The following is a 25,930-nucleotide window of genomic DNA, read 5'->3' as shown; positions in this document are numbered from 1 at the left end:
TTTTTCGATTTCTTTCCCCCTTAATTGGTTCAATAATAATAAATTGTCTGTGGTCAATTTTGAGACTTGAATAAGAGTGTTTGAATCTAGTCTCTAATTACAATGGTATTAAATAGCATAATGCATATTTTACTCATAATTAAACAGCTGACATAAACAAAGAAACAAGATACTAGATACCATGGTTTGAGATGATATCATAGATAAAAGATAAAATATACCTGAAACTGAAACAAACTGTTATCTTTATTGTGGTCGACTGCGTTAAATGATAAATCAGCACAATCTCTGCTCTAAATGTCAATTTGAGCCGTATAATATTATGTTTTTTCCAATTTTAAGACACAAGATTTTAGAATTAAATTAATAACAATTGTGGAGACATAAATCTAAAATAAAATTATCTCGTTTGTCGTTTGCAACTGAAATATGGCGTTGGTTTATTTTGATGACGATCCTTGGTAAGAATTTAGAGATAAGGAATATTTATTATTATAAAATGAGCTCTAGATTGTATAAAAAAACATTCTTACCATAAAACAAAAAGAAATCAACGTGCACTTGTGTTTCAGGATCATGGCACACGATTTTTGCGAGAAGTTGTATAGAGACATTCAATCACAGTTAGTGACTTGGAGTTCAATAGCCCGGTCATCTTCGGCTTACAATACCTCGTCAGCCAACATTCGTCTGAGGCTTAAGCAATACAGCTCCGAAATAAATCAGTTGAAGCAGCAGTTAGATAAAACAACACGGGAACAAATGATGTGAGTTAAACTAATCATTTTGATACCTCTTTTCATTCTTCTTTTTCCACATCCGCTCTTAAGTGGAGTGTGTAGAGATCGCTAGCCAGCACTCTCCCCTCCGACCCTTAGTTCTTCTGAATAAAGCCGAAAGACTGTCATCAACCGCCTTCCGAGACGGCGGTAGTCCGCAGATGTAAATAAGAGGCAACTCGAGTTAAGGTTCTCCCGAAGCGTGCGCAGCATTGTAAAATATTGTTTGCTAACATCAGAAAAATGTCCTTTTCACGTTTCAGAACTGACGCTGAGAGTGAAAGAAGATCTCGTCAAATAGAAGTGTTACAGTCTCGATATCTCCAACTGCAGAGTGAGTTTAGTAACGGAGTACAGACGTCCACTTCACGGAAAGCTGCGTTAGATTTGGACCGTTCCAAGCAAGAACTATTTGGAGACGGATATGGTCAACAGAGAAATAAAGGTAAGTCTAGTGGAACAGTGATCCTTGCCATAATCACAAATCTAAGTAACAAATACTTCCGAATAATGTTTATTTTTTAACCTTGACAATGGAACAGTCGTGTTCTGAAAACGGACGGCATATTAAATTTATTTTTCTCAAAATAAATCTGTAGATAAATTATTTTAGCCTTTTATAAAGAATACAGTTCTGAGTGTGAAAGTGAACCAGAACCCTGGACGAGCATTTTTGACTCGATGTCTACTCCCAGGTAAAAATTCTGAAAAAGGATATCAATAATAATAATTCACGGCACTAATTCAGAACGTGATCATTACAGTTTTTTGTATGAAAGCGGCCTAGTTGTTTTTAGCAGAACATAGAATTGACCTTACTGCACACGATCATACCAATATCTCATATTTTCGAAATTGTGGACTGGCTGCTTTCTGCATAACTACGTTAAATTATTTTACATGGAAAATCATGAAATAATAAGAACAAATACTTCAAAAATAATTTATGTTAAAAATACTTGTGTCCATTTGCATTGTTATTTAAAAAAAATATATACATGAGGGTACTACTTGCAATCCCGGCAAAATCCATCTTTTTTTATTTTGAGTAAATCACAAAAAACTGATACAATACTTAATTTCATATTTTTTTTAAACTTAAATTTTTTATTATAATCAATAAATATTTTATACGTAAGCAGTGATGACATAAGTATGATTTTGTCAAGTAACAGTAGTGAAATAATAAATTTAATTTTGGATATAACCAACTTTGCAATACTCAAGTAGAGGTTGCCATGTTTGCAACAAAGCCGATAATTTAAAAGTCAAGACTTACAAATTAAGACGTATTTTAACTGACAATATTATAATTATTGTCAAAAATTGTAGTCTGAATAAGTTTCAATTAATATCTCACTTTTTTTAAATTTTGGATTTTGCCGGGTTTGCAAGTAGTACCCTCATATGTAACCATGAATTATTTGACTATGTTTTTAATTATTGCAAAAAACTTATTTTAGATCGAGAATTTAAAGATGTTAGCTCTGCTAATTGGGGAACCGGCTCTGATGATGAAGAACTCCTAGATTCCGAGAGAAGAAATCCACCTATACATGAAATTCGGCAACAACAATACAAAATTATTAAAGGTTGGTTTAACTATTGTTTTAAAAATTATTCATGTAGTGTCTAAAACGTGTTTATTTCTAGTTTTTATTATTATTTATTTTCAGATCAGGATCGAGGTTTGGATGAACTTTCAAAAATAATTGCCAGACAAAAAGACATAGCTGAAAATATTGGAAATGAAGTTCTTACCCAAAATGGTACGGTGCATTCTCAATTCTAATAATTGATTTAATTTGGAATCATGATTATATGCCTAAATCTAAAATCTGTTGTGGATAGTTTTATTTTTTATTTTACAGCTAATAAATTGATGGTCCAGTCCATTAACTACAAATTAATAGTATTTGCATTGAAAGAATGGTTATATTGATTATTCATGAACCTGGTTGTGGTCCCGTGGTAGTATAGTGGACTCACGTACCAAAGGTCTGAGGTTCGAATCCCACTCCACCAAAATTCGATTCTCATTTTTCCAGCACAAGTTATTTACGGTTTTTATTAAATTGTCTGAAAATTTAAATATTTGAGTGAGTGACGTGAACTCAAGTATTTATCTTTTTTTTTAAATAAAAATATAGATTATCAATTCAGATTAACCAATAAAAAAAAAAACGTTTTCAAAATTAGGTTTTAAATTTCACAAAATTCTTAAAACATCATAACATATTTAACTAAAAAAATATTTTAAATGTGGTTTTGAATGTACTAACATATTTTTGAACAATCGGACTACTTACCAAGCCCTCTTATTCTCTCTCCCCTGTAGATATAAATGCTTTTTTTTTTTTTTAATTTATTTCAACAGAGAGGGAAAATGTTTTTGAGAAGGGAATATTGAAGTCTAGGCATTTACAGGGCTTATGACCTGTCATTGGCTGGTTTAAGTGGCCACTTTACACACACTGTGTAACATTCACCATTCTGCCCATGTTTGAACATCCACATTTCCTCAACTCTTCCATCTGTTGACTTTTGTGAAGTAAAAGAGCTGAAACCTTTATCACGCGGGTGAGATTCATCCGGCTGAACCAAAACACCTTCTAGGCAACGCCTGAAAACAATTTTCCAATTTTTATACTTCTTCTTTTACCAGGTAGTAATTCAACAATGTTTGATTATGTCCAAATGCTTGCACACTGGCTGGATTCCTCCCTAGGGAGTTGTTCATATTTAAATTTATTTCTACAGAGACTTTTTTTTTTACTTACACACCCCATGCCACACACATTTTCTCGCACGATTAACTAAATCCTTTCCTTCTAGAGGTAAATTAACTGTGGATTTGTAAAAATTACTCTCGTATTGTTAACATATTTCTACTCATTGCTGTGTAATAGCTGTAAAATTCCCCAATAAAATAAAAAGAAAATAAGTATTTGAATGATCACCTAAAATATAAGTGTTGATTTGTGCCTAAATTATTTTTTATCAATTGATTGTGCACATCTACAAGATGATGCTTTATCCGTAGGGTGGAAAGCTGTGTGTTCAGTAAAATTTTGGATTTTTTTTACTTACTACACATAAAAAAAATCTTTCCTCTACAGTGGTCAAATTTGAGTTACTTGATGATGGATTGGTGATTGCCGTCAACAATATACTTAAATCTATTTTTTTTAAACTTGTCTTTCTATCAAACTGGACGATCCGAATGTGGAGTTTACCAGTGAATTTAATTTGTTCTTAAAGGAATGAGGATGTTCAGTCCTATGGGAAATTGGTAATATAAAAAATGTTTTCTTACCCACGGTAAAAATGAGTGCATTAAAAATGTAAAAAAATAATAAAAAACATTTCCATAAAAAAAAGCTATAAAAACTAAACTATATAAATCAACTAAAGATTTCTGGTTTACTGTATGCCGAACCAATTGGCAAAACTGACCGAGAAGAAGCGGAAGAGAACTTGAGACTTGGCTTAGCTTTTGGCTTAGTTTAATTGTCTATTAACAAATAAAAAAAAATTTAAAAACCACTGAATTTCCTCTTTCAGCATTATATGATCTATAAAAATGTATGTACAGTAGTACGTCGATATTATTAATTAATATTATGATTACAGAAATCATCGACGACTTGGTCAACCATATTGACAGAACGGACACTCATATTCAGGACGAAACTGGACAAATTAGGTCGGTGGATAGGAAAGATAATACATGTCGTAAGTGTCTTTTTCAATACGAAATATTTAACTACGTACAATGCTTATTATTAATTTATTCTAAATCTCTCAATTTAACAGTTATAATGTTTGTTTATATTTGATAAGTGTAGAAATAATGTCAGCTTCTATGATATTTATTAGTGAAAAAAACTTTTAGAGAGTGATTTAAATTTTTTTGACACTCAATGACTTGATAAGTTTAAAAGTATATCCTTTGATAATTAAGTTAGTTACATGTATTTTTTTTTCAACCCTGGAATATAAAGCCTTTTCTAAACCTTTTCAAGATCAAATATAAAAGAAAATCAATGTTGCATTTTTTGCACATCCGTCGTTGTTCTAAGCAATTTGTGCTAACCACCAATGTCAAGAGAATATTATTAAAACATCATCTTCTATTCTTCTTCTTCTTCTACTGTATTTTTGCACAATATTTTTTTAAACATTTACATTACTTTTTATAAGACTGATAAAACTGTTAATTAATGAAATGTAATCTTCATTTGGATACTTATAAAAATAAGAGTCGGACCCAAGCAGTTAGTGAGTTTTTGCTTGGGTCTGACCATATATATTTTCGTTCTGTCCTATACTGAATTTTCTGTTTCCAAGGAATATAACATTTGTATTCTTTTTGCTAATTTTTATCATATTCTTTACAGGTTATTGGACCATTATAATAATATTGTTTATCGCTGTAATTGTTGTAGCAGTTGTCTGAAATCCTCGTGGATGCTGTGAGTGTTTTTATGAAGTAATTGGAGTTTATACTGGATACATATAACAAAAAAACAGCGCGACCTGGTACCTTTTCCTGTTTTTACTTCATCACATATTTATTTTACATATTAATTTGTATTTTCGCTACACTTGTCAAGAATCTAAGAATACTTTTAATAATTTATTTTCTGTTTTCTTTACAAACTATGTACACAATTATATTACATTTTAATTTTAATGTTGTGGTGGTCCCCCGGTAGTGTTGTGGACTCCGGATCAGAGATCTGAGGTTCGCTCCCTGCTCTACCACAACTTAATTCCCGTTTTCTAACTCAGTTATTTATTGACTAGTAACATTTTGATGAAGTGTATCCAAGAATATGTGTATATGTATTTTTTGAAGCAAATAAAAAATCATTTAAAAAATATATAAATACATATACTTGTATTCTCCATATATTTTTCAACTTTTATAACAAGCTTCTTCTCGGTCATACTGAACAAAAATACTGTCAACAAATTGAGTTGCATTACAATTTACAACTTTTAAAAATAATTAATGAATATCCTTGTTTTGGGGGTTTTTTTCCAACATTTTTTTTTCATGTTCTTCGATCAATGCAAAATAAACATTACGGGTGGGTGGTGGTCAGATCAGTTAAAATTAATTCACTTAACTTAATTTATGAAAAAGTGGCAATTATTTGTGAAATAGAATGTGGCGCGAAAAATGTTTTAAAGTGTGTAATCTCTATTCTTATTCACAGTGTCAACATTGTGTAAAAATAAGAATGTGTATCTATCTGCATTTGAAAAGAACATCACCCCCACGAAAAAAATTTAGAAAGTGCTTAGCATTTATTATAATTTTCCGCAACAATTTCACTTTTAAATTATCTGTATGAATTATATATTTATTTGTTTACTTAGTGACGCTATGCAATGGCAATTCGATTGAAAATAAACCTTTCTATGGTATAACGATCAAATTCAATCGGTCCCATCTTCCTCGTAATAACCAAGTTTGACTGTTCTACAGTTTTGGTATAAATCGATTTCATACTAAGATTTGTCCTTTGTATTTGTACATTTAAGTCCAAGAAAAAAAATCACTCATTAATTTGTCTTTTTAATCCGGTTAATTTTTTTGCATAGAATGTGCAAAAAGATATATATACTTAATATCGTCGGCCCAACTTGTAAAACTCGTAAATCCTAAACTTACCTTTGTTTAGGGGTGAGTAAAAACAGCTTTTACTTCAGTAGCAAATGGTAGTGAAGTTTTTTTTGTTGATATTTTTAAAAGAAAAATAATGAAAAACTGTCCCTATGAATGTACAACTTTCCTAACAGAAAATGCCTAAATATAATTTTTTAGCATTTGTGGACTTATGAGTGAAGTTAGGGTGACAATCACGCCGTTTCTCCGAAAGGGTAGGATAGAACGCCACATCACTCTATTTTTGCATACCGATCTCGCTTCCTCTACATACATCTTCTCATGCGTTTGCATCGATTATCCGACTTCTGACATGTCCATCTTCAAGTATTTGTAGGATTTGGTCATGCCATGTCTGTCTCGGTCTTCCTCTATTTCTGCATCCATCAAAATTCGCATTGTAAATATTTTTTGCAGTTTTTTCGCTGTCCATTCGCTGTACATGTCCAAACCAGCGCAGAGCTCCTTTCTTGATTTTGTCAATAATGCTTATCTCAGCCTTACATAGTGTATGGATCTCTACATTTGTGCATCTATAGTACATAGTTTTACCACACATTCGCCTGAGATATCACATTTCGACAGCATTTAACCTACTTTCATCCCTGTTTTTCCAAGACCATACTTCGCTTCAACAAATATTAGGGTCGGGACCAAGACTCCATTGTGAACTGCTAATTTTGCTTCTTGCGACATACATTTATTTGCCAAGGTTGATTTAAGTGCACCGTTCACTCTGTTCCCGGCACTCACCCTCTTTTCAATATCTTTCTCAGTCATTCCATCCCTAGTTAACATACTTTCCAGATACACAATAGATATTTATCAGTTAATATTAAATAAGATTACCATTACCATTAAATTCTCAATTTACATAAAAAATACATAGAAACTTGTATGATAACTTTGATGCCGATAAGTTCCCTGGGGCTTTCGGCATACACCAGCTGGAGCTGATAAATTTGGCATCGGAATCAAAAAGAGAAATCAGAAAAAAATGATAAAACCTTTTGATATGCCATACAAAATAAAAGAGCTTTATCATTCGAGTCGTACAGTATTAAAACCAGCTATGGCGCTTTTTACTTCTAATCAGAAAATCCCAAAAAACAATGGTTTCACAATACAGGTACATATGACAATAAGCATATGAGTCAGAGCGAGTTTTGCAACTCCCCTGGATATTTATTTTGATTTTGATGGATACAACACGGAGTTGGATATGTGTAATTGATAATTCATTGGCTTTTTTAACTTCACAACTCATATGCAAATTATCAAGTATCAAATTGTCCAATCGCCAAACCTTTTTTCCATCTCTGAACTATATGAAATTTGTCACAAAAAAGAAACATGAGTATCTGTAGGTTTATATAAATAAGACATAAATATACTTCATATTTGTTCAGTAATGTTTAGCGTAATAATGAAATTCATTGCTGTCATAGGAGGGGGGGTGAATGTTTCAGACTCCCAAAAACAAGAATCCAGGTAACTCAGAACGATCTGTACCATAAAGAACTTAAGATGTTCGATGAGTTGCTAAAAGAGATTAGGGATGCCGGGTCTATTGCATTGTTTCAAGGGATGGCAATAGTTTTTATTTGAAACAAACATCCATGTATGTACATACAGTATCATTGGACTGCATCTGGCTTTAATAACAATGTTTTGTTTTTGAAATTATTTTTGTGTATACCTGGGTCGGCACTCGAAGTGTTACCAATTAAAAATTCTGTAATTTTGTTAATTTTGATTTTTTAAATTCAAAAATTTCATTATATCGTAAAAAGATTTTAAATTAAAAAAAATGGTACTGTTCGATGTAGCCACCGTTAGCGCGGATAAAAGCATCGAGTCTGTCCAAGTAGGCTTCACACGCTGCACGAATGTGGGCTAATGGTATTTTATCTCATTCTCGGCGAAGAGCAATCTTTAAGGCGTCGACCGTCTCATATTCTTTAGCTGATACTTTGGCCCGATACACAAACATTTTGTTCACATGTAAATGTTGTAGCTTATTTTTAATAACTGGTTGCGATTTTCCAGCCAAATACAGAGCAATAACACTGTTAAGTTTAAATTCCATTTTGATAACTTTTTGTAACTGTGTCGTAAAACGATATGCTTCAGTAGAATTATTAACAATATAACAGACAAACACGTGTCAAAACATGAGCACACTGTCATTAGCCATTTGGTTGCTACAGCAGCGTAAAGTTGGTAACACTTCGAGCGCCTACCCCTGTATATTGTTTATTAGTTAAGGTATAATTAGTTTAAATTTATATTTTTTATACAACTATCTAAAATAAATTCAATACATATATATTTTATATAAATATACTTCAAGGCTATGTGATTGATTCCCTACTATAGTGAAAATTGAGTTATATGTACCATTTTTCTTGGATTTTAAGTTATGTATGAGCCGACACCTGGACGTATATTTTTTCATTTACGTAAAAAAAACCTCTTGTATGACGACATTCATAAAATCAACAGATTTATATCACAAAAGATGGAATTATTTTTACGAATAGTCACTTAGGTACATTAAAAATTGTTTTTGGCATTTGTCCTACACAGTCCTAATATTTTTACATAACAACTATCTTACCTACCTACATTGTTTTGGAATTAATTGAATTTAATGATGAATCCAATTATCTGAATTTCTGCATATCCGGATAGCGTCTGGCACTCATTAATCCAGGTAGTTAGAGTTTTACTGTACCTATCTAGTCCTGCCATAAATACTGTTACAAACTGTTTTTATTATAATAAAAAAGCAATTAGTTTTAGGCTAACATGCATATTCCACTAATTGAAAAAAAAATTTTTATTCAAAATGTTCTCCTCTTGCCTTCACACAGGCCTTTAAACGTGACAGCCAATCGTCAATGGCAGCACGCACGATATCCATGGGAAAATTGGCCACTGCTTTTTTCAAAGATCATTTCAAGCTCTCCAAATTTGGATGTCGTCTGATACAGACCATGCTCTTCAACACTGACCACAATTTGTAGTCCAGCTGATTTAAATCTGGGCTTCCAGAAGGCCAATCTTCAGCTCTAATATACTCCGGTATGTGATTTTCCAGCCATTGCTGAGTAGATTTTGCCTTATGAGCTGGAGCAGAATCTTGCTGGAAGATCCAATGTCTCGAATTGAACATTGTGTCATTGAGAGGCTTAACAACCTTCTCTAGAATGTCATCTTGGTACGATTTCGCACTTGTCTTCACACCCTGCACACAAAAATGAAGCTTAGAAACCCTTTCGTAGGAGACACCCCACCAAATCATCACTGCTGCTAGATGATGACCTCTTTGAACTTTACCAATGGATTGAGCGGCTTTTCGAGATGAGCTACACTCGATCATTTTGTTTGTTGAAGTTTTCTTCAATGTTAAATATTTTTAAATCAGAAAATAGAATTTTGCGATGCAAATTATTCGCATATCGTGAAATAAGTTTTTTGCTCTGGTCTTCCTAATGTCCCTTAAAGGTGGAGTAAGCAAATGACCAGTGCTTCTTCGGTAAGCCCCCATCTTTAGGTCAGATTTGAAAATGCGAGACATACTTCGAGTCCACATATTCATCTCCCTGGACAAGATTTTTTGTTTACGGAGCGGATTTCTATGAATTCTGCTTCTGACAGCTTTAATAGCTCCTGGAGTCCGCGCAATTCGAGGACATCCAGATCTTTGTCGGTCTTCAGCACTTTGAATATTCTTGAACCGATTAATAGTTCGATACACAAACTGGCGATTTATACCTAAAAGTTTTAGGGTGTTAAAAATGTCTCCCGGCTTCTTCCCAACTTTGTGTAATGCGATAACAGCGATTCGGTTTTCTTTAACACCCCACTCCATGTTTACTCGTTGACGTTCAACGACTGACTAATTATAGCAATAGCATAAGGGTTGGTACTTTACCCGAAAAAAGGTTACGGGTCTCTACCTGCTATTGTTTACATTTTAGGATTTTTTTAACTCGTGTAACAGTATTTATGGCAGGTCTAGGTATATATGTATGCATGTATTTATATTTATTTATTTCATTTGTAAATTTACAAAGTTACATAACTTACTTGTTAACACTGTAAAACAATTAAACCAAATTCACCGAAATTATGTTTATCTATAAATCTACATAAAATGTTTATTACTTATCCCTAATGTACACAATGCATTTTAATCGAAAAATGGAGACGCTTCCAGCTTCTTGGAGACTTTCTGGCAATTCATCAAACATTTAAAAACCTTTATTAAAGGTTTTGAGATCCAGTCAGTCTCACTTTAGGAAGCCTGAAATCATCTCCGCTCCCCGTTGCCTGCATGTGGAAATCCATTATTGCATTGAATACTTTTAACGTATATCCAGGAAGCAGTCAGTTTTTCAATTTGTAAATAAATGTCTGATTATTGAACAGACTTCTCTTTTTAATATCCAAGATATTTAGTTTCTGTAACACAAATTTATTCCCAGTATATGGACCGCACTTTAATTCCAAGCTCATATCCCCGTTCTGTGAAACTTTTTTTTTTCAACTCTGTATCGTTTCCAAGAAACAGGAAAGTAGAGCAATAGTTCAAGTGTGGTCTTACAATCCATTGGAATACTAATTTACTTGAATTGGAATGGAGTTTTTTTCTAACTCTTCTGAACTCTCCCCTCCCGGTAATGTGTTCTAAACTTCCCTCTAATGGACAAGTGCTGGCGGTTTTATTTTATAATATTCGCAAAGTCAATTTTAGCGTCAACGAAAGTGCAAATCTTACTATTCGTGAGTGAATTATTTATTGGGAAAGGGCATGTATACCGACCAAATCTTTACCTAACTGTGTTAAGAAACTTGTAGCCTTATACCAAGATTGGAGAAATTTGCAAAAAGATGCAAACAAAACTCAAGATGTGTGTGTTTGAGCAGCGTCGACAAGAGTTTGTTACAAATACAAAAAAATTGTTTGATATTGCACATGCCGATGCGCTTCAATTAATAAAGATAAATGAAGATAAGATTTTCTCACAAAAGCAGGGAGAGCCAGGACGACCCGGTCATTTAGCTCGAGTGGACAAAAAATTGACAGAAAAGGAGGAAAAGGCGAGTCTTAGAAATATCCAGGAGCAAAAGCGGCTGGCCACTTATTCGGCATCCATAACACCCTCTACGTCTTCTCATGAGCCATTACAAGAAACTTCATCTTCTGATTCTAAAGTAACGGACTTACAAGAAGATTTGTCCATTCCAATTGAGAGGAAACAGCCCTATACTATTAAAACTTCTGTGAAGAAAAATTTCGTTATTTAGAAACTGGTGGCGGCATTAGACAGGTGTCAGTTAAGTATGAGAGATTCTGTCTTTATTATTGAAGCAACTATTGAAGCACTTGGCCACAACACTGACGAATTTTCTATAAGCAAGTCCTCCATCCAAAGAATTCGTACAGAAAAGCGAAAACAGCGCGCAGAAGCTATAAAACTTAATTTTCAAAACGATGTACCAGCTACTGTAACTGTCCACTGGGATGGAAAACTGTTGCCGGCTTTAGATGTACGCAAATCTAAAGAGGAGCGTCTACCAATCGTTATTTCATACGATAATAAAGAACAACTTATTGCTGTGCCAAAATTAGAAAACTCATTGGGAAGCGAACAGGCACAAGCAGTTTGGAATGCTATTGTTGACTAGAATCTTGAAGATAAAGCACAGATCCTCTGTTGTGATACTACTGCTTCTAACACAGGCCGAATTAATGGTGCATGTGTGCTTCTCGAACAGAAATTGAACAGAGAAATGTTGATTTTTGCTTGCCGCCATCACATCTACGAATTGGTACTAAAAGCTGTTTTCGAGGCCAAAATCAGCCAAGTCACTACATGTCCCGATATCCCTTTATTCAAAAATTTTCGATCAAACTGGAAAAACATCAATGTAGAGAAGATACAAAGCCACAAAGAAACGCTATTACGTCTGAACGATTCTAAAGAGTATTACAGAACTGAATTGACCAAAGAAATTGTAAGAGATGACTATCGAGAGTTAATAGAGCTCTGCGTAATATTTCTTGGCGGAGATAAAATTAATGAATTTAAAATTCAGCCTCCAGGCGCCATGCACCAAGCAAGATGGATGGCGAGAGCTATTTATTCATTAAAATTATCGTTGTTTAGCTCTCAATTCAAAATGTCAAATAAGGACAAAACAGCTCTATTAGACTTATGCCTGTTTATCGCGACATCCTATGTCAAGCCTTGGCTGCAATGCACTTTAGCGGTAAAAGTGCCCTTCCAGGACTTGTGCTTTTTGAAGGCTGTGAAGGCATACGAAATGGTCGACAAAACTATATCAAAAGCGGCTATACAGAAGTTTTGCCAGCATTTGTGGTATTTAGCAGACGAAGTGTCTATCTTGTCTCTATTTGACGATGATATTAACCAAGAAAGTAAGGTAAAAATAGTTGCTAATTTGGCCAAAGAAACGCTACATTCCATCGAAAGAAGAACTTAGCGGGCCTCTTTTCGAAAAAAACATCGATGACTTTGTTTCCATGAACAGCAGATCCTTTTTCAGGCGACTCAAAATTGATGACAGTTTTCTCATGGAGTGTCCTACTTCGTGGCCTGCTAATGCTTCGTTTCAACACGCTAAAATGAAGGTGCAGTCACTGAAAGCAGTTAATGATACGGCTGAAAGAGCTGTTAAGTTGATGCAAAACTTTCATGACTTAATCACAGTGGACGAGGAACAAAAACAATATTTATTACGTTGCGTACAAGAACACAGTACAAGAACAAGTAAATCCTGACTGTAAAAAACAAACCTTAAAAAGAAAACTTAATTAATAATGACCTTTAAATAATTAGCATTTATAATACATAATAAATATGATTCAATAATCAAAGTACCATTGTTTTATTTACGAAATAAATATTAAGTTAAAATATTCCCCTATGGTTTCCATACAAACTTTTATATTCAATGTTTGACATCAAGTCGGCACGGGTTATCGCTATCCGATTTCAATAATATTTATTATTTCAGTTATTAAGGTCAAATGGAACAAAATAAGAGGGTATGCGTGTCTCAATCCGTAAAAAAAAATTATTGCCCTTATAGTCTGGGACACCCTAATGGGCATGTGGTAATCCTCGTTTTTGCCATTTAATGGAATACATCGAGCCTCGTGTTTCTTACAGCCAGAAATAAGACGAAGTGATTTGAATTGAATTTTATCGAGTTTAGAAGACAAATGTTTAGCTAGTGGTCCGAACAAGAATGAAGCATAATCCAAGTGAGATCTTATAAGAGCGTTGTAAAGAAATTTAAGGGTCTTGGTGTGAGATCCCCACGAAACGCCAGCAGTGGACTTTAAAATATTGAAGCTTTTATTACATTTCGAAATAATTTGCTGAATGTGAGTATACCAAGCTAATTTATAATCTAAATGAATGCCCAAAAAATTAATTTCATTGGTAAATTCAATGCAAAAGTTTTGAATCAAAAGATTAAGAAGGAATGATAAATTCATTTTTCTCGCGATGTCCATAATTTGACATTTATCAGGGACCAAAATTAGTTCATTTTTGGTAATTTAGGAATAGATCAAGCGATAATTTCATTTGGTTCAACATTCAACTGAGATCCGGGGTCCGTGGGGGCCACTCAAAGTCTCCTTGTGAAATGAGTTTCCCGGAGAACATCTCCTTCAAACAGTTGACGATCGGTATCATTTGGCTTCAACTCTTGCGTCAGCTGAATTTTATAAACCTTAAGATGTAAATCATGGCGTAAAATTCTTCGTTAAGTGGCCCTCTCGTTGTTTAAGACTTCGCTTCTCTTGCGAGTTGATTGTTGTGAATTTTTCCTTACTGATTCACTAACACGCTAAATAACATCTGGTATCCTCGCTGACTTTGGGCGGCCTTCTTTCATTATTTTTACTATTAAGCCGGTTGTCTCAAACATTTTGATCCATTTCCGAATAGACTGCTCTTGGTGTCTCGTAAACCGAAGAGAGCACGGTACATTCGTCTTAAAATCGTCATGGAATAATTGTTAACGTAATATGAGCGAACACAAAACGCACGCTGCTATTCCTTAAATGGCATTATGGCGACTAAATATTCCATGAAATAGCGCGTCTAACGCTACTCCCGCACCGTGCCCGCCCTACGTATTATTAAAAAAATAACGAAACAAACCGCGAACACAGTTAAGACCCACCAGTTATAAGTGTCGTGCGGCCGCCCCTCGCAATGAATGATGCAATACTGGTGGCGGAGAGCGGGGTACCGCGCGTCCGCAAACTTGTAGTGACAACTACGTGCGTTAGGCATCTATCTATGCGTGTGGCCTTGAGCAAGAGCGCCAATTTTAAACGATTTTCGTTAGTTAGGCCTTATTAGCCCACAGGTACCTTACCCACCCAATCTGAAAACCAGATCGGATTTGAACCATGTATCAGAAATGGCAGCAACTATTGAAAACGAAGATAATGTCCCATTGAAGAATTCGAGCTATTGTTAACGTGCACAGCTTAAAGTAAATGATTTATTATATCGACAGCGTTGGACGGTATTTTATTAAACAAAATAATGTTAATTAAGAGGTTAAGTAAAGTTTTGATAAGTTCTTGGGGATTATCACAGCTTTTATCAGTGGATAATGCAACACCATTATAATGATCAGAATCAGTTATTACTAGGGGAGATTAATATTGATTTAAGTAAATCTTTACTAACTAACTAACCATCACGCCATTTCCCCAGAGGGGTAGGCAGAGAGGATAGAACGCCACACCACTCTGTCCTGGCACACTTCCTTTGCTTCCTTCACATTCATACATCTTCTCATGCACGCACGTCGATTATTCCGACTTTTCACATGACCACTTTCAAGAATTTGTTGTACTTGATCATGCCATGTCTTTCTCAGCCTTCCTCGACTTCTACAACCAGACACATTCGCATCATAAATCTTTTTAGCCGTTCTTTCATCATTCATTCGCTCCACATGACCGAACCATCGCAAAAGACCTTTCTTAATTTTGTCGATAATGCTTAACTCAGCCTTGCATTCTGCTCTAATTTCGACATTAGGGCACCTATCATACATTGTTTTTCCGCACATTCGCCTGAGGGATCGCATTTCAACAGCATTCAGTCTACTTTCGTCCCTTTTTTTCCAACTCCATGCTTCGCTTCCATACATTAGGGTTGGTACCAGAACTCCATTATGAACTGCTAATTTAGCCTCTTGCGATAGACACTTATTTGCTACGACAGACTTTAAGGCACCATTAACTCTGTTACCGGCACTAACCCTCCTTAATCCTCCGTAAATCTTTATCTTTACTTAAATGAAGATTTTCAGGACTTTTTGGAGTGCGGTAGGTGAAAATAGTTCTTTTACGGGAAGTGGAAGGCGAAGTATTACTACCGAAAATTACATTAGCCGGGCGAGAGAAAGAAGGGGAAGGAAGGGAGGAAGCCTTTTCGGCAAAGGAAGGTTGGACAATGAAGGAGGAACAATCTTAGCTGCTTCAAAATACGAAATATTATCCGCAGTCATATGGTGTTTGATACTCTTTTGTCGAGAATATTCTGGACATTTGAGTATTAATTGCAGCGTGAGATCCTTCACAGTTAACGCACTTAGGAAGTTTGTCAGGAAGGCAGGATTCACCTAAATGATTCTCGGAACATTTAAAACAACGAGAAAGTGATCTGCATACCGTTTTGCTGTGACCAAAGCGGCAATCCTAGAAGCATAGAATCGTGGGGAAGATGTATTTTTCCACAGAAATGGAATTGTAGCGGATGTGAACATGAGGGGGTAGGGACTGACCTTCAAAATATACTATTACAGACTAAGACGGTTCCCAAATTACAGATCCAGATTTCGTATCTTTATAATTTAATCGTCTGACTTTGAAAACTTTTCCTTATCTTTCCGGAACCCGACATTCAGAAATAATATCATCCGACATTTCTGTCGGGACTCTTTTAATTAAACCCAAACGAGTGATCTGGTCGGAGGGAATTAACGCCTTAAAATTGTTGTTTGTAATAGTCAAAGAATTTGAATAGTCGTAGGCAGATTTTAAATCCTTAGACTCAACAGAAATTAGGTATTTGCCAAGAGATTTTACCCCACCGGGTAAAATGTTTTTGAAGCTGTGTCGGGAGAGAAAGTTACCGAATGAGATAGGATGCATCGGTGAAGATTTTTCATCGGTAAAGGTTTTTTGTACATGGGTAATGAATGGACCACAGTCAGATGATTTGTAGCTAGCCTCTGAGACTACAATTTTTGTTTTTTTAAGTGGGACATTGCTGTCCACAACGCGCTAGCGTAATCATGATCGTCCACTGGTGCGGGAAACGGCCTCGCAGCCGTCTCCGCGGGATCCTCCATTGTGGGCTATCAAGCCCTAAGCGAGGGGAAAAAACAATTAGCTAACAGTTAAAAGAAAACACACCCGGCAAATTGATTGAAAAATCAAAATGGACAATGAAAGCATCCACCCCTTTCCCGAAACTGTTCATAAAGACTTGAGTCTTTCTTCAGTTTCGCATATCAATATCATTTTATTGTTTTTAACTAATTAAGCGAAAATTTAATACTTCTTTACAATCAAACCGCGAAAATAACAAAAAAAAATAAACTTTAAAAACTTTCATTGTACCCCTCACTGCAGTATTGTCAGTTTGTGATCAATCAAATACACATGGTCAGCACAATCACCTTTTTCTAATTTCCCAGTATGACAGTGGAGGAATACAGTGTTAGTTCCAAATTGAGACCGCGGCCGCACGCTCCAGATCCCGCATCGGAAAGGAAGAAGAACGTAGTAATACAAGCAAACGACACGAAACCCACACATAGGAAACATTAGAATAATTTGCCCTAAACAACATGCACTCAATCAACAGAAGAAAAACAATACGTATCTATAACAAATCACAGTGGAACATCAAATTATCAAGACACTACCGGCAAAATCCTAACACAGATCCTAACATGATCCCTATCGAACTCAGGCGAAATTACTTTTCGTCATAGTACTGAATTCCTCGCAAAAACCATTTTCCTAATACCAACAGTAGAAACAATCCTATGCAAAGACCTTAATCGTCCTAACAATATCACAGACCTTAAAGCAGACGAAACGGGTCCTAGAGCATGGTCGGCGCGTGGTTCTCTTGAGTTAGTCTACTATTTAGATTTGTAATTTATCATTTCCCTTCTATGGGACAAGAACAACACAGACGGACAAGAGTTCAGTTCAGACAACCAATGCTAGTACCCAAGTATGCATCTTTTTATCTTAAACTGATTTAGTACTCATGGTAGGCCTTTACCCAGTTCCTCCCATTTTTCTACCCATTCGCTCACAAAATGAAAAAATGCTTTAACGTTAGTTGGATTAGCCAATAAGCTTGGATTCCACATCGGCCTCGTCACATCTGTCAAGCCGTTTAGCATGTTTTCCCTTTCAGTATCTAAAATCGGGCAATGCCATAGGATATGTTCAGCCGTCTGACGGGGCTCCCCGCAAGTACATTCAGGATCTCTTACTAGTGCGAGGTCATATAATTTTGACCTAAACTCACCATGTCCAGACAACATCTGGACAACACAGTGATCCAAGTTAATTTTCTTAAGGCTTAGTCTTTTTCGTATGTCCGGAAAAAATGTATGCGTCCAGCGCCCCGTCAGAGATGCATCCCACCTAATTTGCCACTTCTCAATAGTTTTTTTCTGTTATTATTTTTGTCAATGGTTTTAATCTACTACGCTCTCGGTGTTGAACACTGATGTCAAAATATGTAACCAACTAACCTTTTTTTAGTAGTTTCACCGCAACAGATTCCATCACCTCTAAATCTGCCGGAAGTTCCCCGGCCAGGACAGGTAAAGCGGCTGTGGACACAGTTCTATAAGCACCCGTGAGTGCAATTAGAGGGGCTCTTTGGCCACTCAGGAGGGTCCTGTAGACGCCACCAGAGGATGCACGATGAGCCCAAACTTTTGCAGCATATGTTAATTGTGCGACATAAGTTCCTCGGTATATTAGTCGGACCCCATTACTTTTTATTCCCCACGTTGCTCGGCTCACCCTTCGTACTTTCATAAAAAGCGAAGACGCCTTTGAGGATATCATTTTGGCATGAGCTAAAAACGATCCTTGGGTATCCAAAAGGACACCCAAGTACCTTACATCTTGGAAAAATCGTATTCCCCGCCCATCCATCCTGATTGTGGGTTTTCTTCCTCTGTCAGAGATACCCTTCACCATGAGTCCCATAGTCTTTTGCGGTGAGAATGTTAGTCTGTTCCTATTTCCCCATTCTAAAATTAGTTTAAGTGCCTCACACCCCCTAATTTCCAACTCCCTTCTACTGTCTCCTGACAAGAGAAGAAGAGCGTCGTCTGCGTAAGCCACCATATCGCTGCCTGCCGGAAAAGGTAAACGCAGTAAGTCATCAAATAGTATGTTCCATAGTGATGGCCCCAAGATAGAACCCTGTGGACAACCCATGGTCGTCGTTCTACACACGGTTATGGATCCGTGGACCACAGAGATGGATCTATCACTAAGGTAGCTCCGGATGATTCCAAAAAGTTCCTTCGGACAACCTCTGGATTTTAATTTCGTCAATACCATCGGCCACCAGGCGTTGTCAAATGCACCGGAGATATCGAGGAATATCCCACAGGCAAATCTCGCCCGGCAATCATCTCTCCATTTGCTGGCACGGAGTATGGCATCCTCCGTAGACCGGGCTCTAGTAAAACCGTACTGCTTTGGAGAGGGAGCAGAGAGCCAGCTTTTCAACCTATTTCTAATGAGATTTTCAAGAACTTTACCGAGAGCTGGGAGGAGCGTTATTGGCCTGTAAGCCTTGGGATCAGATTCCTTTTTATCGTTACCCTTCGGGATGATCCGCAGCAATCCTACTTTCCAAACTTTTGGGAATATCCCTGCTTTTAGACATAAACTCATCAGAGTTGTGAATTCACGCCTGGCAAAGTACCATACGTTTCTCACAATTTCTCCGTTAACTCTGTCAATACCAGGTGCCTTTTTTGGTCCGAGGGATTTTATGATTTTATCGATTTCACTCTCCGTGACAACAGACACCTCGATATCACTGGTACTAGGGTCAGCGACGCTGATTCTTCTGACCAGAGTGTGGTACGGAGAATCATTTACTTCACAGTCTTGTGGAATCAGTGAATCTAAAAGAGCCTTCAAAGTAGACTCGATAGTGGAGGTAGTTAAATTACCTCCACTATCGAGTCTAATTAAATGAAAAGAACAGGAAATTAAGAAGGAAAATTAAGAAAAGGTATCAGAATAAATGATAAATTCTTTAAAAATCAGGGCCGGCGACAGAAATTTTGGGGCCCGTTACTATGATCGTTTGTGGGCCCTCTGGTGCAGCCGTTAGCACCTCAAACGTAACACTGTTTGATTTTAACTCTTATGAGTGACGCATGAGAACTAGGTATGTAAAAACGGTATAAAGTCCAATTATTGTTATGCTCGGCAAGCTGTCGACTGTACCTAAAAGTACACATCTGAACATAGCTAAACAGGAATTTTTGGTAGGTAGTTATTTAAGACATTGAATATTTAGTTAAATCGTTTATTGTGATGAACAAATTACATTTTTTTGTACTACGCAAGTCTTCTCACTTTTATTTTATTTTATTTTATTTTTATTTTATTAGGGAAATCAACAGTTCTACATACATATTTTTTTAGTAAACAAACAGATATAGTGTATAAGCTCAGAACTAATAACAGATTTCCACATAGTATACAAAGTTAGTAAAGAAAATATATGTTACATATTAAATAAATACATACAATTTATACATATAAAAATGTTATTTTCATGTACTCAATAATCAAAGATTTTAAAAATATTAATTTTAAGAACATTAAGTTACTGTAAATTGGGCGGGATAAGGACAAAAATGCTTGAAGAGAGGATAAGGAGGGGGGGGGGGGAGATGTACATAATTATTATTATAATGTCTACTAAGTTACATAATGCATTTTTAGTGTAAATTTTAAATCTGACAGAGTGATGTTTGTATAATCTATATTTTTAAATTTTGTATTGTACATTGAAAAAGTCCTACGAAAAAAAGCATTTTTAACATACGATGTTTTACTTATTGGTACATGAAACAGGTGGTACCGTCTACAAATCCTGGCTGGCACATTTTACCGAGGCAAAATCTTTGATAACGTAATTGAAATCTATGTCTCGTGCTGTTTCGTGTTCAAACCGTTTAATCGCTGTTGAAGCATCGTTCCTCGCATGTAATTTTTTATCAAAGCTAGTTTGCTGAATGCTCGCTCACCTTCTGCGACTGTTATTGGCAGAGTACAGAAAATGCGCAATGCAGTACACACTTCTCTAAAGATGCTTTCCAACTGCAACTTGTAAATTGCAATCAGTATTACAAAGGAACCTCCTGAGCCAGAGACTGCACTTTCTGTAAAAGTCGCTTTATAAATAGTTTTGAAGTGAATAATTTCACTTCCTAAGTTTGACGTTAAGTCTTTCGGTTACATTTTTATTAGATTTGTACAGCTTTCTTTTATCTCGTCTTCTCTCATGTTTTGAAAGTTGAACAGCGACGAAAACACACTACAGATACGACTCATGTGCTCCAATCGATGTTTGAGTTCCGTTATTATAGAATCCATGATTACCAGGAAAACATTTATCTTAAATTGAATATCTGGGTCCTGGTATTGTCGACGCTCAGGTGGGAACTCTGCTGTAGTACCTACATAGTTTGCAACAAGTTTTGCTTCAGAAAGTAAAGTTGGCCATTGTACCCTTAGTGACTGCATTTCTCATGTTAGTTCTTTTAAATTCGCTGTAGCAATTTCCATAGTAATGGCTCTTGACTGTAAGATCAAGTTTCTCTCATCAAAGCTTTCTAGTACTTTTACCCACGTGACTGCCATTAATACAGCTTTAAAAAATGAAAAATATTTACGCAAATCAACATCTTCAGAGTAGGCTTCAGCGCTGAGTTTCTGTCGTCTGGTGTCAATTAATTCTTCTAAAGCTCGAATGACACTGGGTAGGTGCCTAGCAACAGGACGTTTAGCTTCTTTTTTGGAACTTCAACGGGTATCACTCTGTCTGTGAAGAGAGCAACCTTTCTTTTGTGTCAGTATGCTCTACCTGTCAGGACTGTCACTGAAAAGAGCATACAAGCGATTAATACACCCAAAGAATGTTATGGCGTCAGGGCAGCATGATGCAGCGTGCACACTAACTAGATTCAAAGAGTGTGCAGCACATGGTGAATAATTTCTTTTTTTCTTTTTTACTATGCAAAGTTTCACTTTTTATTTTGCATTGCAGCATGCTTTTTTGTTTCTAGATGTATACAAAAAAAAGGTGTTGTTTATTTTTAAAATTATTACTTACTATGTTTATACTTACCTGTATAATTTTTGTAAATGCCCCTTGGGCGTATTGTAAATTTATTTTTTATTTTTATTGCTGTTGGGATGTTTTTCTTGAATTCGAGCTTGCACTCGTTTATATTTTCCCGACATATTGCTTCCATTATCGTAGGCTTGCCTTCTGCATTCGTCAATATTGGTGCCATGATATTGGAGTCTGCTTAACACTTCGTCTGCGATTTCCAATCCAGTTTTTTGGCAAAAGTCTCAGAACTCTAGGAACATTTCTTTAATGATCCATTGTCTGGTTTCTGGATTTTTGAAAACATAACACAAAATCAATACATTTTGCTCAGTGTGAACTATATCTGGCATTGCATCACATATGAGGGAAAAATAAATTGCGTTTGCTCGTTCATCCAAAATTACGTCCAAAACTTTTTTCCCACACAAATTTCGTTTGAAAGGTAGTGAGCTTGAAGTCGTTTAACCCCACCATCTTGGCTCTTCTTTACTTTTTTTAAGTGTTCATCTAGTACTGTGCCATAATGAGAAATTAATTCGAGACAACCGAGAAAGTTTCCATTGTGCACGTCTCCTATCTTTTCTGTACTACCACGAAACGATTGATCACGTGAGCCTAAATAAATTGTAACATCAAGGAATCGTTTAAGCAAACATATCATGTTATCGCTTTCGGTCTGTAACTGATTTTGTAGTACACTGCCAATTGCTGCACCATCTCAAATGTTCTCCACTGCAAATAACAATTCTCGTGTTGCGGACTATTTTCATGTTCTGGAAGTTTTCTGTACAACTTACGCCATGTTGATTTATTCGAATTAAACCCATCTGTAGCAAAAGAGCTTGCTGGATGTTTCGCTTGAGAACTGGCGAAAAATAGCCTGCACGGACCACAATACACTGCATTAGTCTTACAACTTGCCATAAGCCAGTCTCTTGGTGACTTCTCGCGTCCGTTCGGTGCATATGTTTGGAGTAAATAAGTAGGAAACGCATGACCTTCAACACCGCGTGGTAGTTTTGTGACCATTTTTTTCAAGTTTGTTTCAGTATTTAAGACGAATTTCACGATAAGTTGTCGGTCATGATCAGTAAGTTGTTCTGGCCATTCACCTACACTTTTGGGTTAAGTGTATCGGTCAAGTCAATTTGAAAAGTATTATGCTCAGAAGTGTGATCTTCTTCTGTACTTTTTTCTATTTCAAAACCAGCCTGGCTTATTTACAGAAGAGAAGCAGAAAAAAAGACCTTGTTTTTTTTCTCGCTTGATCATAAGTAATAGACAAAAATCAAATGAACCTAATAACGTTTTCCTTACAAAAAATATTCTCTCTTCAAAATTGTTACTATTTCTTTCGATTACTAATGATCTGTAATAACTATATCTTTTCTGTTAAGTAGGCGGCACGGCACTATCAGGTTTTTGGTGAGTTTTTTCTGATCTATATATTTTTTTAAGTAAAAATATATATTTGCGTTCATATAATTTACCCAAATATTTCAAATTTGGTGGCCATTTTCAACGAGTTGTAAATAACTCAGTATTGGAAAATGGAAAAGTTGGGGTAGAGTGGGGTTCGAACCTCAGGCCTCTGATCCGTGAGTTCGCAACACTAGCCACGGGACCACAACCCGATTCAATATTGCCTATTTTAGTTTATGATATTCTTGTACATATTATATTTTTGAAGTCTATTGGTTTCTGTACATATTTCCAGTTTCAGTGCTGCAGAACAGCGTTTATTTGATTTTTTTAAATATATAATTTAAATATATACCCACTAAGTCTAAAGACTTTTCGGTAGGAAACGTTTTTGTTTGTTTATTTTTTTATGAGAGGTTTATTTTACTTTGTACAAATTTATTTATTCACAGGCACTATAAAGTATTTAGAAGATATTTATTCAGTTATTTTTTTTTTCATTTGAAGATCTTTGATGTTAATGATGGTTTGTGACGACAACCTTTGCATAACGAAATTTAATGATCGTTCTCCGAAGTAATTTGTAATTCGAGGAACGACCAGGGGTGCTATTCTGAACCACTCTCGTGGCACAAGAAAACAGTTTTTCTCGTCTATTTTGTATGTAAACTCACGAGATAATACGGCCACGAGAGCGTTTGGAACACCAGCCCAGGGAGCCCTTAGATTTTAATATAGTGTTGTGAGTGTGGGAAACTATTTGTTAAATTCCGGATCAACAAAGTGATCTACAATCAATTAGTAGTCACAAAGTTGTTTTACCGGCAGGACGTTACAGAATTTAAAATATAAACCTTTATTGTTATTAATTTTCCTTTCTGTTTTTGTTGTTTTTATGATTATTATAATTTGTATGTAACTTGTTTTCGGCCAAAACTTTACTTTATAATGCTTTTACGTAACTATAGAAACAGGTTCGTTTTTCTTAAATAAATAATTTAGTCCCTTAACTTTTTTCTACTGGTGAGAACGTATCGGTCCAGTACTAGTCCGTCGAGGACACACATACGAATATTGCCTTTTATATATGTATATAGATTATCGTGTAACATAATAATAAAATAAATGAAAATTTAAACTGTTTTTTATTATTTAATATTGTAATCACATGTTACTTTAAAATTTAACCTAGATGTTCCCATGAATTTCTCGGTGATATATTATTGTTATTATTTTTTTTAACTTAGAGGAAAGGAAACATATTTGGAGTACAATAAAGGAGATTAAACACACCAAACTCGATAAAAGGTTGGTTAAACGAATAATTTATTATAAAAAGTCTGCGAAAATCTAATGAAATTAAAACAGTTTTTATAAAAAACAAAAATATGTAAAATAAGAAAAAACGCGTTTTTACAAAAATGCACATAATTCGGAATATCATTTGTCAAATTACGTTCACTTTTAATGATGAGGAAAAATTATTTGTATTTGCCACACAAGAGGCACTGAAGCCTCCCTTAGGGCCTTTGTCATATGTGATGATGCTGTGTAAAACGATGTAATGGAAACTACTGAAATATTTTTTTAAATCGGATTGTGGTGCCGTGGTATTATTGTGGACTCACGGGCCAAAGGTCCTAGGTTCGAATCCCACTCTACCACAACTCGATATCCATTTTTCCAGCACAAGTTATTTACGACTTTTAGGAAATGGTCTGAAAATTTAAATATTTGATCAAATAATAAGAACTCAAGTATTTCTCTGTATAAAAAAATAAATTAAGGATAACATCAGATAAAAAACTTTTATAAAAAGTTTCGACAAAAACGATTTCACAAAATGTGAGTATTCATCCTAAATCAACGAAAGACTACTTTATCGACCGAAATCAGGGCTTGAAACTGTAGCGTGTAATATTTATAAGTATTCCCTCTTCTATCAAAAGTTAAGGCGGTATTCCAAATTACTAACAGTATTTCAAGTATGCTTCCTTTCCTCTATAACTACAAACGAAACGAAACTATATTTTCAATTTTTTTATGTATTTAAAAAAATATTTTTCAGGCCGTACTACATAATATAGAACAATGGGCTTATATGATACTACTACACACCAAATTGATTGGCAGGTTGTGACAAGTTCTAGTGTACCTACTTTAAATCCGCCCCTTAGAGGATAAAACACGGGAGTCCACTTTCGTCGTAAAAAATATTTTAAAAGTTGAAATAAAAATCCGAAGTCCACTTTGTTTCAATGCAAAAAACATCCTGATACCCCATTGTCATATGTAGGTACTATTATAATAAAATAAAAATATGTTTTACATTGTATGGTTTATAGGCATTTAGTTAAAAAATTATGACGTTTTGGAAACCGCACAATCACAAAATGTTTCCTGAACATTTTGTTCAATATGACTCCCGTGGCTTATTATTTAAGGTACATATATATAGGTCGTTGGGCATATTATCAGGTTTAATATGGTAATAAGATTAAATTTGAGTTTTTTTTTTATTTTCGTGTGTAAACACGGTAAATTTTTAGTTTTTTTTTTTTTTTAACACG

General features: G+C 35.3%; 1 protein-coding gene across 2 annotated transcripts; it reads left to right on the top strand.

The window, feature by feature from the left end:
• Nucleotides 1–199: 199 nt before the first annotated feature.
• Syx8 (syntaxin 8) lies at nt 200–25,445 on the top strand. 2 transcript variants are annotated; one of them, XR_015822807.1, is made up of 8 exons: nt 224–461; nt 573–767; nt 1,043–1,224; nt 2,243–2,371; nt 2,456–2,548; nt 4,413–4,514; nt 5,180–5,321; nt 25,429–25,445. XR_015822807.1 is itself a non-coding variant. In XM_088229579.1 (7 exons), the coding sequence occupies exons 1-7, from the start codon at nt 430–432 to the stop codon at nt 5,236–5,238; spliced, it is 792 nt and encodes a 263-aa protein (XP_088085705.1). In that variant the 5' UTR covers nt 200–429; the 3' UTR covers nt 5,239–5,867. The 2 variants fall into 2 exon arrangements, 1 of the variants encoding a protein (XP_088085705.1); XM_088229579.1 differs by lacking the exon at nt 25,429–25,445 and having other exon boundaries at nt 200–461; nt 5,180–5,867.
• The last annotated feature ends 485 nt before the right edge of the window (nt 25,446–25,930 follow it).

The sequence above is a fragment of the Micrasema longulum genome, unplaced genomic scaffold, assembly GCF_059751315.1.
Source record: "Micrasema longulum isolate JH-2025_06_02 unplaced genomic scaffold, ASM5975131v1 h1tg000681l, whole genome shotgun sequence".
NCBI classification, from domain to species: domain Eukaryota; kingdom Metazoa; phylum Arthropoda; class Insecta; order Trichoptera; family Brachycentridae; genus Micrasema; species Micrasema longulum.
The sequence above is the reverse complement of the archived record's forward strand: the minus strand, read 5'-3'. Positions and strand labels throughout refer to the sequence as shown.